The sequence below is a fragment of the Rhinolophus ferrumequinum genome, chromosome 26 (assembly GCF_004115265.2).
Source record: "Rhinolophus ferrumequinum isolate MPI-CBG mRhiFer1 chromosome 26, mRhiFer1_v1.p, whole genome shotgun sequence".
Classification (NCBI taxonomy): Eukaryota; Metazoa; Chordata; class Mammalia; order Chiroptera; family Rhinolophidae; genus Rhinolophus; species Rhinolophus ferrumequinum.
In genome coordinates this window covers 212,717-231,746 of record NC_046309.1, presented here as the reverse complement: position 1 = coordinate 231,746, position 19,030 = coordinate 212,717, and the positions used below count along the sequence as shown (strand labels likewise).

At 44.3% G+C, this 19,030-nt stretch overlaps 1 protein-coding gene across 3 annotated transcripts in view; it reads right to left on the bottom strand.

Annotated features, from left to right (window-relative positions):
• The window catches only part of NCAPG2 (non-SMC condensin II complex subunit G2), a 52,395-nt gene extending 35,401 nt beyond the window's left edge, over positions 1–16,994 (bottom strand). For 2 of the 3 annotated variants that reach the window (XM_033098761.1, XM_033098763.1), the window contains exons 1-9: positions 16,878–16,994; positions 15,098–15,216; positions 12,154–12,342; positions 11,725–11,839; positions 10,072–10,226; positions 8,378–8,512; positions 5,784–5,878; positions 4,654–4,723; positions 2,208–2,294 (exon numbers count right to left, since the gene is read on the bottom strand). In XM_033098761.1, coding sequence (XP_032954652.1) covers positions 2,208–2,294; positions 4,654–4,723; positions 5,784–5,878; positions 8,378–8,512; positions 10,072–10,226; positions 11,725–11,839; positions 12,154–12,342; positions 15,098–15,196 — 945 coding nt within the window. In that variant the 5' untranslated portion in view covers positions 15,197–15,216; positions 16,878–16,994. Of the gene's footprint in view, positions 1–2,207; positions 2,295–4,653; positions 4,724–5,783; positions 5,879–8,377; positions 8,513–10,071; positions 10,227–11,724; positions 11,840–12,153; positions 12,343–15,097; positions 15,217–16,568; positions 16,711–16,877 lie in introns of those variants that run through there. The other variant, XM_033098762.1, reaches the window with a different exon arrangement.
• Positions 16,995–19,030: the final 2,036 nt, after the last annotated feature.

Below are 19,030 nucleotides of genomic sequence, written 5' to 3'. Positions count from 1 at the left end.
AATCGGGACAATTCTTTCCCAGGAGGAACTACAGTGGGTAGGTGTGTCGACAGCACTGAACATGGTCAGTCACGTGAAAGAAAGCATGAAGAAATACAGAGCAGTGACCTTGGGCTCTAAAAAGGTTTGCGCTGTAGCTCCTGCTGTCCTACCACCAGCCACATGACCCATGACCTCCAGGGGAAATGGGAAAGGAGTCCGGCTAAGTGGTTTCTATAAGCCATTCAGGTTCTCAAATGCCGGCGATGAGTCTGGTTCTAAGAGCCTGTAATGGACATCCAGAACAGACAGACCGAGCTCAAAAATGACTGTCCCTGCCTAGTGATCCCTCACGGCATGAGCTTCATTTAGACACTAAGTGCCTACAAAACGTCTTAATAATCAGACAACGGGGTTGCTCCTGGAGCATCTCCTCCTCTGTCCTTTTCTCCTTTTTCCCAGCCAGAATCTTCTTGCAACTCTTCATAGACTTGTGTCCCCAGCAACAACCAATTTTGCCTTACTTCCTTATTTAGCAAGCAACTCCAGGAGCTAAACTTATTAGTGAAAAATGGGGCAAAAAATTAAACAGGTTATAAAACAACTTATCTATTTTAAGTGAACTAGAATCAACTTTACCCTAAAAGAAGTACAATCTGGGGATTATTTTTTTGATTGTTAATTCTTTACTTAGCAGTTTTGATTGATTTTGGTAAGTGATAATAGTCCATAGTTTGTTTTTGTGTACAAATTTATCAAGTTTTGATGTCAAGGTATACTTGCTCCATAGAAAGATTTTTAAACAGCCTTATTAAGATAATTCACATCCCATAAAAGTCACTCTTATAAAGTGTATAATTCAGTAGGTTTTAGTAGATTCAGAGTTGTGCAACCATTACTATTACCTAATTTTAGTAGATTTCCATCAACAATATGGGGATTTTTACTTTCAAATGACTTCTGAAGCATTTCCTGAAGCTTCTTTCAACATACCAATTAATTTACCATATGATTGATATTTATCCAAAAAAAGATTTGAGGAAGAAGCTATAATATGTTGCTATAAGCAGTGATAACAATTACTTAAGAGTTCAGGAGTACATTTCATTTGAAAAGTGAAAGCCAATTTTCTTCCTTTTAATTCTCTCTGTGCATTTTTCCATAAATTTACCAAACAGTGACTTCTATACTTATACTATCTTCATTGCTCAGACTACCACAGCAGAAAAATCAGATACAAAAAAAAGTATCTAGTCACTTGTACCAAGAGTGAAGCAACTATGTCAAATACCTGTAGTTTAACATGATGCTGTTCCTTACGACTAACTAGACTATGAAACAGCAAACCCGGCATGTGAAATAAATGCCCCAACAGACTAGGACTTTATGAAACCACACTGGGCCTGGGACTCCGGGGAGGGGGTGTAGTTATCTCTGAGCTCTTTATCTTTGGGTAGGTCAAACTAAATCATTGATAACATAAAGAAATGTTTTCTTATCCAGTCAAGCTTCATTAGAATATTTACATTCTACAAATAACTGTAATGTCACTACACAAAAAAGTAAAGAGGGAGCCTTCATCCTCCTTAGCTTCTTGACACATTGTTGCGAAAACTGACAGCAAGCGAAGAAGGCATCACCCAGATGGTCTTTGGACACTGTCAGAGGGGACCTTCCAGTTCCTCCTGCCAGGGTCATTATGTTTGTTTATCAGACACCTATCAGTGTGATAATGGCACTGGTAACAAAACCTTATTCAGTCAGGCCATTTACAATATGAGGATAAAATTCATATCTAAATTCTGAGATTACCTTTTAAAAACAAAATCTTAGAGAAACTAAGGAAACATTACTCTACTTGGTTTGCAGAATACCAAAATGGAAATTTACCGTATGAACGCAAATAATAAAAATAATCTCAAATATCATCTTTCTTGAAAAAAGTGGTAGTGGCAGTTAGAAAGTGAGGACTGGACATTCTTATGTCCAAGAATTTAATTAAAGTGGTTAAAATAAAGTTCTAATTTCTTAACAGTACACCTTCCTTTTCTAGTTAAAGTTTTGCTGACAGGACAGAACTGCCAGACACCAAATATCGAGATTCTGAGAATCCCTATAACTGGTGCCCATGAAAGCTTCACTGAATTTTTAAAGTTAACAAAAACATTATCCGCAAGCCAAAGATGACACACGGTTTTCAGGGCGCATGGTTTCCAGGCCACACTCACCTCTCGCACTTTGGGGTGCACTGGGGACCTCCGCGGCAGGTGAATCCCATGGTGCATAAAGTCCTGGATGCAATCATTCTCGATCGCCTGGAACAACAAGCAGAGGCGAGTGCCTGGTGTGCGCGTCCCGAAAGTCTGAGGACAGGAGCTCTGATCTGTTCATCTTCTACCATATTTCATGAGGGAAACACCCGGATCCTTTTATCATTGCTCTTCTAGGGTGAGTGGACACCTTAGATTTCCTTTCATTTGCACATACCAGAGAACACTCAGCTTCTTCTATCTTATTTGATGAGATACCAACGTGTGCTAACTGGCCGGCCAAGCCTCCCCCTACCCAGAGGCTAGGGCAAGCCAAATAGGGCTCAGAGCTCGCGGGAGGCTGGGAGGCCGGTCTGAGTCGTCATCACCTCCGAAGGCTGGGTCTCCCCAGAACTGACACTAAACCACCTCTCAGGTGGGGCCCAGAGTCCAAACCAACTGTCAGGAAATCTGTCATGGCCCCCACTGGGAGGGGTGAGGTGTGGGAAGCTGGTCCTCAGGCCAGGAGCAGCCCAAACCCCAGCGGGTGGTGTGGCCTGCCATCCTGCACTCGGCACCACACTCGCATGCCACGATTTGCTTTCCTTTTGGGAAGGATGCTCGGAGAGCACTCCCTAATATCAACCTCTTCTCCCTGCTGTGCTGTTACTCCCTCACCACCTGTGGAGGACAACATGCCGTGGCTCTGGTCAGGAAGCATGAGATTCGCGGCACTACCTGCGAAGTCCTTGTGCCACAAATACTCCAGCTTTAGGGCTACCCACCAGAATACGGACATTCCACAGGACAACCGACCGGTGTCTTCAACACCAGCAGCAGAGATTATAAAAACATGGGGTGGGGGGAAGCGGATGCTCTAAGAGATTCAAACGGCATACAGGCAAATGCCATTGGGAGACTTGCTGGATCCTGATTCAAAATAAAAACCTGTAAGGACAGTTTTGAAACAAAGCTGAGAAATTTAAATATGGCTTAATTATTTTTAAAATGCCCAGGAATTGCTAATTGTGCTACATATGTCTGGCATTGTAGCGTGTTTCTGACATGCACACTGACGCACATAGACATGAGATGGAATGTCTGGAATTTGCTTGAAAAACTTGGAGAAAGAGGGAGAAAGGGGGAAACTGAGAAGTATAACTGCTGGTACTAACTTGGCACTCATGTAGTCAGATAATTAAGTTTTTAATTATAAGCTCCTACTTTTCTAACCACTATTGGAGGAAAGGGGGACAAATATCCCTTCCTGTGAACAAGTTTCACGCAGTAAAAAGACAATGCAAACACATGCTTAATATTGTCCTTGTTTGCCCACCCCTCTCCCCCAAAAAATACAGTGTAAAACTATTCTAGAAGTTGTCAGCAGGGGATGTAAGGCATAATCTTTTGTTCTCTAGAAGTAGAGGTCAGTGAGGACGCCGGTCACATAAAGCAAGCTTACACTTGGCAGGATGGCAGAGTGGACAGAAATAAACTCCAAACATCAGGTAACCTCCCCGTCTGCATGCAAACCTCCTCCCCATACACACCAGTTCAGGGCCTGCTCCCCACTCAGGAAAGACCCCTTTGGACTTAAAAATAAAAATTTTACTCTCAGCCGGAAAGAAAACACATTTGAGAACCTGGTATGAGGAAAAACATAAGGGATATCAGACAAAGATACTCTCTTTTGATTTTTTTCCAAAAGGGCCTTTGAATATTTAATTGTGATTGTGAGTTACATAGCCGTATCGTCATAATATCAGCATTACACAGTCACTGAAGGTTAGCCACATTCAAATCAGGTGCCTTTAAATCTTAAGAAAAATGCAACTGAAGAAGTGGCTTGAAGTTCCAAGCAGAAGTTCCAACAGAAACAGGAGGTGAGCCACAAACACAATTTTAAGTTCTCTAATGGCCACATTAAAAACAGAAAAAAGAAAAAGGCAAAGTTATTTTAATAATATACTTTGTTTAGCCCAATATATCCAAAACAGTATCATTTCAACATGCAATCAATATTTTTTAAAAACACTTATGAGTTATTTTATATTCTTTCCCCATACTAGGTCTTCAAAATCTGGTTTGCTGTTTACATTACAGCACATCTCAATTCAGACGGACCACATTTCAAAGGCCCATTAGCCACTCGTGGCTGGACAGACCGGTCCAGAGCTACCAAAGTGACAGGTATGAAATCTCGCTTTGACTCTGACTGCACCTCTCAGTGAGTGACAGGAACTTGGGGCTGTGCTCAAGTCCCAAAATGAGTGTGAATGAGAGCGAAGACTGTGTCACATAGAGTCTCAGGATTTGGCTTGATTTTGACAGAAGACATCAACATAAGTTTTACGTTACCCTGCTATGACTACTTATTTAGTAACGAGAATATAATAAGTGTTAGCATTTAATAAAATGAAAATACCTCCAAGATTTTCCCTGAAGCCTTTCTCCAAGCTCTGAAATAAATTTCTGCAATGTGTACCACCAAAGATCTATTTAAAAAAAATTTTTAAATGTTAATACACATTCAAAGAATTATACTTTTAATATGTATCATTTCAGATACTCTCCTATCTTAGGGAAGAAGAAATTGAGACTAGCACTTTGCAAAGTAACCACAGAGATTTGTTAGCAAAAAGTAGACAAAGAAAAGTTTGGAGAAGTGGAACTGAAATGTCAAACTATTTTCTTCCTTCTCGGTTCTGGTTTCCCTAATACTTTACTATTTTCTGTGACACTATAAGAACATAAGCTCAAAACCAAATTCTTAAAAACATTTAAATATAAATAAAATTTTCAAAATCTCCAGGTTGCTAATTCCCTAAAATGCCAGTTGCTTTTAGAATCAGGACTCTATTGGTTCAACCCAAATATTCTGCAAATGAGAAAACAAGAGAATGCATCTTATAAACAGCAGGAGCTTTGAGATTAGAGATTCTGAATCGAATCCCAACTCAACATTTACACAGCTGCCTGACTGAGGGAAAAGCAGCAACCAAGCCCAGGTCAGGAGTTTAAGGACTCGATTTTCAAATGCCAACTAAGTCCTTGGCCCCTGGGCACAGAGCACGTTCCCTGAGTGCCCGACTCCAGGCAGGGCCTCCAGGCAGGGCCTCGGTGAGTCCTGGGAGAGGGGAGTCCTGGGAGAGGGGTGCGTCTCTGCAATCCCTGCAGGGCCCTTCCCACCAAAGCCCACGGCTCAGGCCACAGCAGTTCGGAAAGCAGACATGACGTCCAAATGGCATCACAAGTGCTAGTGACATGGCTTTACTGTCACTGAGGCCAAGAGTTAACTGGGAAATAATGTCACTATTTAAAGAACTACCACAAATTAAAATTTCAATTTCAGTACTATTACTGAAAAAGAATGATTTCCTATAGCAGGAAAAAAAACTATCCTGTATACAACAGACCATAATAAATAACATAATTTAAGAGCTAATTTCTAAAGGTTCTGATACATCAATATAACTTTTTTAAAAGTCAGGTCAAATAGATTCTTTCAAGTCCAGATTAAGACAGCACAAAATAGTAATTATCTTCAATACTTACTTTTGTAATCCCTGTAACTGGTTTTTAATGGTCCCGTGGATCATTTTAATAAAATTTACATTCCAGTTGAACAGAGAACTAAGAAATCTTCTTCCCTATAAGTTAAAAAAATAGGATATAATGATAAAATTGCAACCAAATAAAAAGTTCCCAGTAACTAACACACAATTCTTTGGATGTTCAATCACGCTGACGTTGGCTAGTCCCAGCGAAGGAAGTCTCCACAATCCTAACTCAGACTCCACAAACGGAAGTCCGCTCCTGTGTGGGGACAGCAGGGCAGCAGGACGAGGGCTGACACAGATGCAGACACCACTGAGTGCCTTCCCTGCTGGACCACAGGGTTACACAAACAGGCAGTTACCACACTGCCCAGCAGGTAAGTTAAATGGCCCATCAACATTTCGTTCTGTCATGGATATCCACATAACCTAAAATCAAGGAATGCTTGAAATCTCGCATTTTGGGGTGGGAATGGAATTGAACATCAGTTCATTTCATCTTTTATAAATGAGAAAACTGAGGACTTGCACAGTTAGGAAGCTAAGTCGTTGCCAAGACAGAATTTTCAAATACATACAGTCCCCAAATTATAAATGGCATACATATATCATGTAACGTTCATTTGCATGCATGCAGCTGACTACACATACACACCTAAGCCAGGGTATTTCCTGCCGAGCGCACAGAAGCACCATCAGGAACTGCCCTGGAGAACGGCACCACTGCCTTGTCAGTTCCCCAGCATAGCACTGCCGTCCGTGCAATGCTACGGACACGCAACACAGTGACACACACTGCAGGGCAGCCATGCACGCAACAGGCAAATTAAACCAAGCATTTACTGCAAGTAACTTGTCAGGAGAGTACCAGATATTTATCGTTTACCAAGCATGACTGGAAACTGACCTAACCAAATTAATGATCGATTAGGAAACTAAGTTGTTTTCTTAAATTCAAAAGAGTACATCAGCTAATAAAAAAAAGAAAGTTTTAACACTCACATGTGTACATTTATGTCTATGCTATATACTTGCCCTTTATATAGAAGTTAAACAAATGTAATTCATCACCTGTATGTATAAGCCAATATAAATAAAGTCTGCCTGAATCCACTTTTAACTTCTTTACTCTCCCCCAGATTTCATAACAATCCTGGACATTCTTAAGGCACAGGCCACACATCCAACGTCTCTTCCAAGCCTGGTGATGTGAGAACAGTAATAAGCACATTCCCTAAAATGCCAGTGTTGCTTTTAGAATCAGTTAGGACTCTATTGGTTCAACCCAAATATTCTGCAAATGAGGAAAACAGGAGAATGCATCTCATAAACAGCAGGAGGCACTGCCAGCCTGGGCTAAGGCTCTGCACGCATCACCGCATGTCTCCTCATAAGAACCAATGAGAAACCAACTATTGTTCCGGCTTTACAGGAAGAAACGCTGAGGTTGAATGTAGTCTGACCAAGGCCACCATCCATGAAGTGAATGAACAGGGATCTGAAAACAGCCCATCTGACCCCAGCAGCCAAAGGTCTTGGTCAGTATGGTCAGTAATCACACATGGCCCTTGACCCTGGCGGGCTGCAGATGGTGCACCGGAGTGAGCCAACTGGGTCAAATTCTGTCTCTACCACCGACCCGCTGGACCGGAAGCAAAGTCTTCATTTAGGGGCTTCAGCACTGGGACTCCTCCTCCTCCCCTGGGGAGTCCCTGCCCTGCTCCCCCAGGGAGGAGTGAGACTTCCTCCTCCGTGTCGAGCCCACGATCAAGCCAACCCAGAGGCCACGTGGCACAGCAGAAGCAACAGTGTTCTCTGCACCCTGAGCCTGGCAGTGCGGTCATGTTCAATAACCACCACAGAAAGGCCCTCAGATGGCACAGCACCCCTGCCACACGGCCAGGCAGGCCGCTCTGGAACCTTTACTTTTCTAGCAGCCAAGCTCAGAAAAGTAAAACAGATTAACTTTAATAATCCATTTTTGTAAGCCAATATATCAAAAATATTATCATGTAAATAAATAATATTTACATTATAAATTATTGAGACATTTTACACTTTTTTCATACTAAGATTTGAATTCGTGTATTTTACACCCAAGAACACAATATCACTGGCCACGCCTCACGAGCTGAGTGGCCACCAGGACGGACATTGCAGCAGAGCGTCAGAAGCCTCGCTTTGGGTTTATTGGATGGGAGCAAAATGAAGTTGAGAATGCTGTGTGATGATGGTTTCGAGTACCCGCCACTTAACCTGGAATGAGGGCGAGGGTCAGCTCTAATCCCTGGGGAAGTGCTTTCTCCACCTTATTTTAATCACTCTTAATTTATAATACAATCACAGTTCCGCCAGGATTCGCACAGTCACCTGTTACTACCTGATTTAATGATGAAATAAGCAACGACTTGTAAAATGTTTGCTTAATACTGCCAAGCAGTAAAAATGAGGCACAATCTTAGCTTGAACACTAAGATGACTCTTTCATTAAAACACTGTATACCTGACATACAAACAGCAACTACACAAACTTAGGAATAACATCCATTAAAAAGCAGTTCACAAATAGACCAAAGAAGAAATTTTATTTACCTCTTCCTTCTTGATGTAATTAACATTTATGAAACACTCAAGTAGCATATTTTTAATTTCTCTACTTTCCTCCAAATCATAATCAAAGCAATATAAAGCTTGATGAATACGCCAAAGCCGACATATGTCTGCTCCCTAGGAATGATGTAAAAAAGAAAAATGTTAAGAGATTTTTTAATAAAAAGGTCATATTTCAAATTAACTATAACAACGCTTTATATTATAAATAATTACAACTCCATATTATTCATCAAAAAAGAATGACAAGAGAAAACAGATTTTAAAATTTGCAAATGTCACTTGCAACCCGAGAGAGCACTTTTGTAAAACACAGGCAAAAGCGAGCGGATCACGGAGCCAGAGCTGAGCAGCAGGTTCCTGCGATGGTGGAGCCTGAGTCTGCAGCCCGGGACGGAGGGGCTGGCAGCCCCATCAGGCTGGGGGGCAATAAAGTGTAACTGAGGCAACTGAGAAGCCCAATTTTTTTTTTTTTTTACTTTAAATGTGGCTAGTGGCAACAGCGCAGGTATAGGCCATTAGGAAGAGATTAAGTCTTGATTTAAAGGCTAAACACAAATGGCAGGAAAAATAGATTTTAGAAAGACAAATCAATGATGGCTTAAAGATAAGTTCTGACATAAACAGGGTTTTTCAGTCGCTCCTACAGCCCACAGAAAGTCAAAGAGCTTGCTGAGGGTGCAACCAAACAGGGTCCTCAGTGCCACAAAACTGACTGCTCCTTGGAGGCCACCGTGAGACACTCTCACACTCATGGCAGGAACATGAGTGGGTCCAAGCTTCACAGAAAGCTGCCGCAACGTGCACTAAGACCTCCAAGTTCAAAGGAAAACAGGAAAAAGAAGGAAAAAAAGAGCTCCAAGTTCAAAACCACTGACTGACCTATGAATTTCATTTCTAGAAATCTGTCATAAGGAAAGAAATAATATGAGACGGGAACATCAGAAAAAAATTCCTACTAAATATCCCTAACAGAACAATGATCACCTTGGGTGACGGGATTATGAATGCTTTTTATCTTCCTCATTTTCCCTTTTCTTCATTTGCCCAATTTTCTAAGATGAACATTAAGTATCTATTGTGGTCTTGATCGGGGGTGGAGGCAATGTTCCTTTTCTGGATTTCTGAACTGTATACCAAAGAGTAAAGGACAGAAACAGCCCACGTTCCATCCAAGCTCCAGACACGCTCTCCCTGGTCCCCAGGCCTGGGCTGCAGCCTGAAACGAGCCCCCGACCCTCACGCTGTGGCACCGCACCTGGCTCTGGGGGCTCCGCCTGACTACCCCTGAGCCAGGTGTCCTCCACAGGGCGCGTCCCATCCTGTCCAATTCCACGTGGGCTCTGCCTCTCTGAGGACCACACTGACAGGCAGCTCCCCCCAGGCTTCTGCCTCAGTACTGCTGCTCCCCTGCCTTGAAGTCACACAAGGTGGAAGTGGAAGAGTCACCTTGCGACCTTAAAGTGACATGAGAGAGGACGAGGAAGCGTGGACGAGCCGGCCGCACTGAGGAGTCACTGCCCCTCCGTGACTGCCAAGCCTGAACGTCCTGCAGTTAAAGAAACCCCGACTGGGAAAGCCACTGTGGCCAGGACCCTCCCAAGAACACACAGCTCCCACGCGATACAAACGAATGCACTCTTGAAGCCAGGTGAGCACTGAGAAAAGGAACGCACTGTTTTTGTCTTGAGGCTCTTCCTTAGCAGCATGAGGAAAGCCGTCTTCCCCATGTCTTCTTTGGCAGGCAGGCCTTTCTCCCACCACGTAACACACAAGTCCTGAATGGCACTTGGCAGCTTTCGTTCAGATTCAGGCAGTGCGTACAAAATACCTGAGAGAGCCCAGTAATTGATTGATCAGTAAGGCAAATCACTACCAGTTCAGATTCGACAGTGTAGCATAATGTGACTTATAAAGGTTTCCTAAGCAAATATCAGTTTATGTTTAACTTGCCAACGATGGACATACATATAGGATACAAGCAATGTTAATTAACAAATTGTTTTCCTGCTGTTATGAAAGCAGGCCCAGCAGAACAGAGGATTTCAGAACTGGAGACTCAGAGGGCAAGCTGCCCAAGCCCTAATGTAAGAGGCAGATCTCAAGGCCCTCCAAGTGTAAATGCAATGACGCGGTGGTGACAGTTCTCCAGAGTCAGGTCCAGTCTGCTAACCGAGAATCCACCACAGCCATCCCTCCGTGTGCTGGCCTCAATTTCTGACTCATTGGGGAAAACTCGTAAAAGCAACCACAATGAATACAAGAACTGCAGTGCTCTTATTAACGGAAAAGCTCCTGAGTTCAATGAAAACACTAACAAGGTGCTCATACCTGTAGCCCACAGGTATCTGAATGCCTCTCACTAACGTAAAGTTCCTGAGTTAACAGGAAGTTGGGAACAACCATGTGTTAGCACTGATCAGGTCACCAAACATTTATTTGGAGGCTGTGCAGATAAATACACTGTTAGTAACATTTGCAAAGCACTTAGGAGCTATCTTTATATTGATTTTGGATGACGTCTTAACAAGACGCTATTTCAATGCAAGAATTCTGAATAAAACAGCATACTACACAGACACACTGACTCCAAGTGACACTGAGAATGAAAAGCTTGGTGACAGAACTTGTCACATGGAACTACTTATAGTCACACAGTGTGTGTGTGGGGGGGTACATGGGAGATTTTTCTTAAAAATAATTACTTAAAATGACTTCTGTATCTGTAAAATAATTTTATATAGTACTTTACACTCACATCTTTTCATTAATTTAGTCTAGTGTTCCTGCTAAATCAATAACTACAGTTTTACACTTTAGTTAAAATTTGAAAAGTACTGTGATATAATTTTAGTAAAGGAAAACTCCCCTAAGAGTCAACAATTATTCTTTAGGCAATGTTCATGACATATTTAAAGAAAAAAGTTCAACGTCACAAATGTTGGGTTACATTGAAACCATCTGGCAGTTGTAACTATCACCAGCTGAGAAATTTAGAATCAGACTATTTTCCCTTAATAAGCTCTTAGCATTGGTCCTGTAGGTCAAGTAAGACATTCCTGAAAAACCTGCAATCCATGGCAGTTAGTTGCTCAGTGAGGCACATTACCACCATCAGAAACATTTGTGTGAGGCTTACCCTGAACTAATTACTCAGGACAGCTCTTGAAAGACTACTCCTTTGCTCCTTTTCTGGCCCAAATAAGAGCCTGACTGCACAGTTATGACCTAACACCACTGCTACTGCTGCAGGGCCGTGGCTCCCTTTCACAGATTATCATTCAGAGGCCCCACTTCTAAATGTACCACATTATGACAAAACAACTTACCATTTAGGATCACAGCACATTCCAGTAAGGCCTCATAGTTCTCATGTTCATTTATTACAGACACAGAAGCAAGAATCACAGATGTAATTGCATGAAGTATTTCTATGTTTCTTTCCTATAAATAAAAATTCCAAGTATAAGTGAATTAAAATCAACTTAGAATTCAATTTTTAAAAGAAATGTAAAAATTACTAAATTTATAAAGATCAGGCCACACTTGTAGCTTATTCTAAAAAGTGAATTAAAGCTGAATAGTCAGTTGTCCGAAAAGCACAATGATTACTAGATTCATAATGGTAGGATGAGAAAAGGGTAAAACTACAATAAACTTCTAATATTCTTGACTTCTAACTTTAAATTTTTTCTTAATTTAAAATTCAACGATACACAATAAATAATTATATTTCATTTGTGAAGGACCAAAACTACCATTTTTGAACCATGGTCTGTCTCCATGTTGTCTCCACCCTGGGTCTCCACCGTCTGCCACCCATCCACGGGGCTTTCCAACAACACATCTGTAAGTAAATTCTTGAGTCTTTCCCATAGCTCTTCTTTCTGTTTCCTTGATAATTCATCTAGTAATTCATTTAGGTTGAAAGGGTCAGAAGCGTCTTCCTATAAAACAAATAAAAAGTATTACATTTCAAATACAAAAAATTAGTTCCATCGTTTTTTTAACGGCATCAAAAGAAATGTTTAAGTACTAACTCAGTTACAAGTTCAAGAGTTTGATTGTAGTTTTATTAAAAGGGAAAATATACAGGTTATCAGAAAGAAAGTAGCGGATTCCTCCTCCACCTATTCAGCTTGAGTGTCCTAATCCTTGGAGTTAAAATTTCCCCCCACGTGGCAAAATCCTCCCTAAAATGCGTCCATCCAGATGCCCAGCACCCCTGGCCTCCCGTCAGGTCACAGAAGTATGCCAGAGCCCAGATGGTAATAATGCAGCCAGGCCAACTGCTCGCACCCTAGTGCCTGGTCTCTAACCTGACTTGAGCCCTCAGCATCCACCTTCCAGTCGTCTGTACACACCATTCTCCTCATTAGCCAACGGGACTATTTGAGAGCCGCTCAACTATCCTTAAAACCCCTGAGCCAACCACCATTTCCTCTCACTCTGAGCAGATGACCTCACCTATTCTTTGACATAGCAAATAGAGGCCATTATCAAAAGGGCAGAGAACCCAGCTTAGAGGGGACCTCCTGTAGCCAATCTGAGCACCAAAATAGTGACAGTGATGGATTCTAACCCACAGAACAAAATGAGCACCAATGAGGCTATATGGCGATACACACATACAAATAATAGCACTGGTACGCTGTAGAATGCCAATGGAGAAAGAGAAGAAAAACGGGCTTGGAAAGTCAGTTTCATAGTTGTTACCATAATTGATTCCCGCAGGAGTTATCAATAATGCTAATCCGTGTGTGGAAGTACAGCGAGGAGCAAGCAGGGTAGGGAGCTTGTCGCAGCCACTTCCCAGGTGACCTATTCATTACAAAGACCTATTCATCCACTGTGGCAACTTCACAGTGGAGAAATAGGGTGGACACCCCCCTGAGCCATGATCGAAACTCACATCCCCAGTAATGGGGTACAGTGACACCACTTGTCCCCGCTGAAGAGGATGGCATGCTCCTGCCAAAGCGTGGAGGACGCCTTTAATCAGATCACCCGTCAAGAGAAACGCGAACTGAAGGACATGCCAGCAAATAAAATGGCTGCCCACAGCTTCCAAAACTGTCAAGGTCATAAAGTAAGCTCGAGAAATTCTCCAAATTAAAAAACTAATGAGTCACAACTGAATGCAAAGTGCAATAGTGGACTGAGTCCTGGGTCATTGAAAAAAAGCAGCATGCTCATGTGTCACTGCACCAACGTCAACTTCCCTGACAGGACACCATCTTATAATACGAGACCGTATAAGCGCATTTCTCTCTCATAAAGAAAATAACTGTCCATGTTACTAGCAACAGATTTATTAGATCCTGCTCTACTTCTTAGTTATCACTATTTTTATTTTCTCCACGTGATCAGAACAAGCGAGGCCTGGCTCTTGTGCCCAAGGTGACAGGAGGAGTCAATGCCCTGAGAGCTGGGGTTCCTCAGAGTCCCGTGCTGGCTCCTTTTCTCTCATCACACCACAAGATGACCCCATGCTAAGACTTACCCTTCCAGCTGGAGCCCATGACACACGGATTTGTCTCGAGCCCAGACCTCTTTCCTGGGCTTCAGACACCCTATCCATCTGCCCACTGGACATATCCTTGTGCATGTGCCCCTGGAAGCCATTCTACGTGTCCAAAATTGAGCCATCTCCTCTCCAGACCTGCCCTCTGTCCACTTCATGACCTCGCTGAATGGCACAAGGCAAAAACCAGGGACCCTCCTTGGCCCTTTCCCTGCACGTGCCTCATCAATTCAGTGCCATCACCCACTACCAGACAGCTAGCTCTCAAGGACACCTTCACGTTTCCATGTCCTAAGACAACCCCCATTCTGAAGGGCATAGCCTCTTCCAGCTCTCCGCCTCTTCTCTACCTCTCTTCAATCTAGTTTTCATGTGTAGCCAAAGGAATATTTCCAAAGGGCAACTGTGATTTTTCTGTCTCTCTCTTTTGCCCGCTAGTTTCCTATCCCTTTTGTTCCCTTGCACACAGGTCACTCTCTGCTTAAAGCCCCCACGCGCTGAGCACAGTCTCAGCTCTTCCAGTGGTAAAGAAGGCCCCGGGGCTCAGGTCTTGCCCCCTCCTCAGCCCGCATCTCCAGCTCTACCCTCCGCAGTCCTCAGGCCCCACACACGCGCCTGCTCTAGTCTTTAAAATCGTGGCCTCCGGCTCCAGCAGTCCTTCCCACACCCTCTCTGACCGGCTCGTTTCTACATACCTTCTGGATCACAGCTTCCACAGCCTGTCCACTGGGACGGGAAGCATTCCATGGCTGGATTTTGGATGCCCTCACCCATATCCTTGCCGCAGCTCAGCCCGCTCAGCCCTTACGTATTACACGTCTGGACCCACCCAACACTGTAAATAACCTGAGGACAGGTTATCTCGTTTTCCTGTTTCCTCACTATGCCACTCACACACATAAAAAGAACAATAAATATTTGTTAAGTAAACAAGCACAGTGCATCACAGCACTCAGCATCCTCACAGCCTCTCTCTCAGAAGAAAGCAGGAAACAGAATTTGTGAGTAGCTGTCCATCAACTGGTCTATATAAGTACAGTTTGTTTTACTTTTCAAAATAAACCTTGGTCCCTACAGATTCACTGAGATGACTATATTTCATTTACAGACATAATGATTTTAGAAAAATGTTTTACATTAACAGTCAAAATCACATGAAAGCTAAACATAAGACTTACAGCAAGTTGAACAAATTGCAAAAATTCTCCAATCAGCTCCTTAGACACCGCTTGTACAAATGTCTCACGCTTTTCCATGACCGATGAACTGTTTTTCATATGGCATTTATTCTGTGACCCTAGTGGAAAACACAATCATTCAGAAACTTGCATTTGCAAATATATCTTCTCCAACAAGATGTAATCTGGTACTGACATCCAAAACTGCAAGAAAAATCCTCTACCACCTATGGTAGACAGTTTCTGACAATATTCTGACATAAAACAAGTTATGATACCTACAAACCAATTCCCTTATTTTCATCACTGAGGTAGTACCAACATAACATGATACTGTTTGTTAATGAAACTGCCAACTAAGAAAAGAGACACCCAAACGGCCCAGGAGGGCATCCTTCCTAGTACCTAGGAAGATGCTCGGGCAGGTCTGAGTCAGCTCTACAAGAACAGGCTGACCCCAGCTGCTGACTCCTGAAGACTCTCCCTTTCTAAAGGGCCCCTCCTCCTAGTCAGAGCCGGCTAGTTTATCAGTGGTACAGGGTCACCTGGGAGCTTGTTAGTGTGTGCATCAGGTGTGCCCAAGCACAGCACGCTCCGCCCCACCCTTGCAGGGAACCAGAGCTCAGGGTTTGGGACTGTGCACAGCCAACTCCCATGTGTCCCCCAACAAGCCCTATTTTCCACTTACACCACCTGTACTAGCAGAGCCCTGTCTGAAAGACACCACGACAAATAGCCAAATGATGGAATATGCCGCATGTTGCCATGTATAATGCACACTTTTTTGACCAAATTTGTGAGGGGAAAATAAGGATGCGCAGTATACCTGGGTAGTGCTAATTCCGTGTCCCTGAAAGTTTGGGCCAAAAACGTGGGAGTGCATTATACACGCCAAGCGCGGTATATGTAACAGGCCCCTGTCACTTTAAGAATAAATGAAAACCTGCACCGTTATAAATAGAGCAATACGGAAAATTACTGGTACTCACGGCAATAATTATGAGGACAAAGAGTCATCTGAAATACAGAACCCCAGACCTTAGGGTCTAAATTAAACCGGCAAAAGCAGAAAACAAGTTCGCCACCTAAGTGCCACCGAAGTGTGGCCCCCTCGTTCCTCGGCTGACAGCCAAGCAGCCAGCGGCTGCCTCCCGAGCGGGGACCGGTCCCCCCTCTAAACAGAAGCAACACTCCCCGGACGCGCGGGTTCGGCTGGCGCCCGTGGAGCTCCGCCCTTCCCTGCAGTGCTGGGAACTTCCCTGGTGTGCACGGCCACCCCCGCCTGTTCCTTGAGGACAGAGGGGACAGCGCGGGGGTCCCCATTCCTCCCCCGACACTCAGTCGACCTCCCGGAGCGGCACCCTCCGTGTTTCCTGCACTATTTCCTGCAGCTGTGGCAGCACCGAGGATGCGCTGCCGCCTTGTCACCAGCCCTCCCACCCACAAACCTCCACCGGAGCCAACGCTTCACCTCAGAACTCAGAGCTACTGACAGCGCGTCTCCGGGGCACAAACCGGGAACCGATCCTCTGCGGATCGGTCCCGGGCCGGGCGGGGTCCTCTCCGGGCTCAGTCCCGCGAGGAAGGGGGAAGGCACGGGCGTCGGCGCTCAGAGCCCCGGTGCCCGCCTCTGCCGCGCCTCCTCAGAGACGCCAGCCGGGCCGTGGGTTCGGACGCGGCCCACGCGGAGGCTACGGTGCTGGGGGTCCGACCCGCCGAGACCCGCCGTTTCCCGGCCCCCTACCGGGCGCCCTTCGCTGTCCCGCACCGCGGCGCTCACCTCGTCCTCGGGGTCCGCCGTTTCCCGCGCTCGGAACAGATTCAAACCCGCCCGCCCGCGCCCGCGCCGCGCTCAGCGCTCCGCCCGCCTGCGCGTCGCCATGCACCGCTCTCGCGAGAGCCGGAAGCGCCTGGGTGGGGCCGCCAGAGGGCGCTCGCCCCGCCCGCCCACGCTCGGGCCCCACCCACAGCCCGCCCCACCCTGCGCTCGGGCCCCGCCCACAGCCTGCCCCGCGCTCCGGCCCCTCCTTCTCCACCGGCGCTCTGATCCCGGCAATTTTAGTCTGACGTCAAAATTGGTTTTATCATTGGCTTAAGCAGATGCAGCCTGACATAATTATAAAGACTGACTCTTAAAACTGTGACATCACTAAATACATTCAATGAAATCTGAATACTCTATCAATTGGATACCTGTTATTTAAAATTCTTATTTCCTTTCCATATCTCTCTCATAATTCTGTCTTGATGTAATATCTATTTTTGCTATGCAGTCTATGGATCCTGTCTCCAGCAAAATTATATATAAATTGATTTTTTAATATTGTGTGACCATAATGCTCTAGATTTGACAACTTTCACATTTAGTGGGGATATAAATAGATCAAAACCAAATTAATTATAAAATTTGTTAAGTACGGATTAAATTTGAAACTGAAATTTTGTTGAAGTACACCTCTTAATGCTATGGTTAACACTTTTTTCCCAATCAATTTGTGCTTCCAAAAATGAATCTTCTAGTTTGATTTTCATGTTTATATGTGTAAATACTGAGAAAACTTGTTCACATAAACAAGGGACAGAAATGAAAAACTAATAGCAACGTCCTCAATTCTTTAAGCACATTTTAGTTAAACGCCAAAAACCACACACTGATTATCATGAATTTCTTTTAACTTAATTTATATCAGCTAATAACTTGATTGGGCTGCCCTTCAATTTTTGTTGAAAGCAAAAACTTGGAAACAACCTGAATTTCAAAAAAAATTTTTATCCAGTCATTTGACATCATTCACTTTGTCAGTTTCTAGGAAGTATACCAAAAAACCTTTACCCAAGTGAATTAAATTAGTGTTAACTATATCGGTTACTCTTTCATTTCAAGGTCCTTTGTCAATACCATTTTTTTAAAATAGCTTTTATCACTTGCTTTCTATGTTTTCCACACACCTTGGAGAGCTACATATTTAAATCACTCAACTTATGGAGACTGTCTTCCAAAACAGTTCAACTGGTAAATTCGGGCCTCCTTGTGAAGCTAATCAGCGGAAGCAGAATTAACTGTCAGAAAAGTCTGGAGGAGTATGACAAACTCCTGAGAAATAGAGTGTGTCTCCCCCATCCAGTTCGGCTATCAGGGAAAACTCAGGGCTGCCTGGCCTCACCGGGTCCTTCCTCCTGCAGAGTCAGGGCCTGGAAGAGGACTGTCACCATGACCTCTCCCCGGGCTGACACCCCACTCATGAGGATTTTGTCTTGTGAGGGGCAGGGGGAGCCCCAGAAACCCAGGGGTCCTGACAGCTGTGCTCCCTGCTCAAGCCCGTCACACACAAAGGCCAGACTCCCACACCCCCAGTCATGTCCCCACAGGCTCTGCCGTAGCCCTTATTCTTCCCCTTCTCTTACTCACCCCTTCTGAAATCCTCAGTCCATTGACAGCCAAGTCCCACGTGCTCAGCCTGATGTCTGCGGGACCCCCACCTCCGTGCCCCAGCCCCCCTCTGTGAGGACTTCCCCCCTGCAGCTACATCTTTCATTCTTGAACCGTCCAGAGTGGATGCTGTTTCTGAGTGAACCCAAATGAACTGGAGGTCTCAAGGAGGTTGGCCACTGTTCCGCCATCAGATGGAAATGTAATGGGAGCCACAGATTCAAGTACGGACCCCCAGTAATCACATAAGAAAAGGTAAAAATCAACAGGCTGGACAAATTTTCATCATGTGCCTTATTAAACCAATCAGATCAAAAACATTGCATTTCAACAATATAAAATTATAGCTTTTTGTAGCTGGGCACTGGTCCGTTAGAAGGCTGTAGCTCTGAGGCAGGCAGAAGGGGGACCCCTGAGAGCACGGGAGTTCTGACGCAAGACAGCAGGGGTTCGGTGTAGCCAGTGACCCACTTCACACTGAGGGGCCAACCCTCGGCCACCTC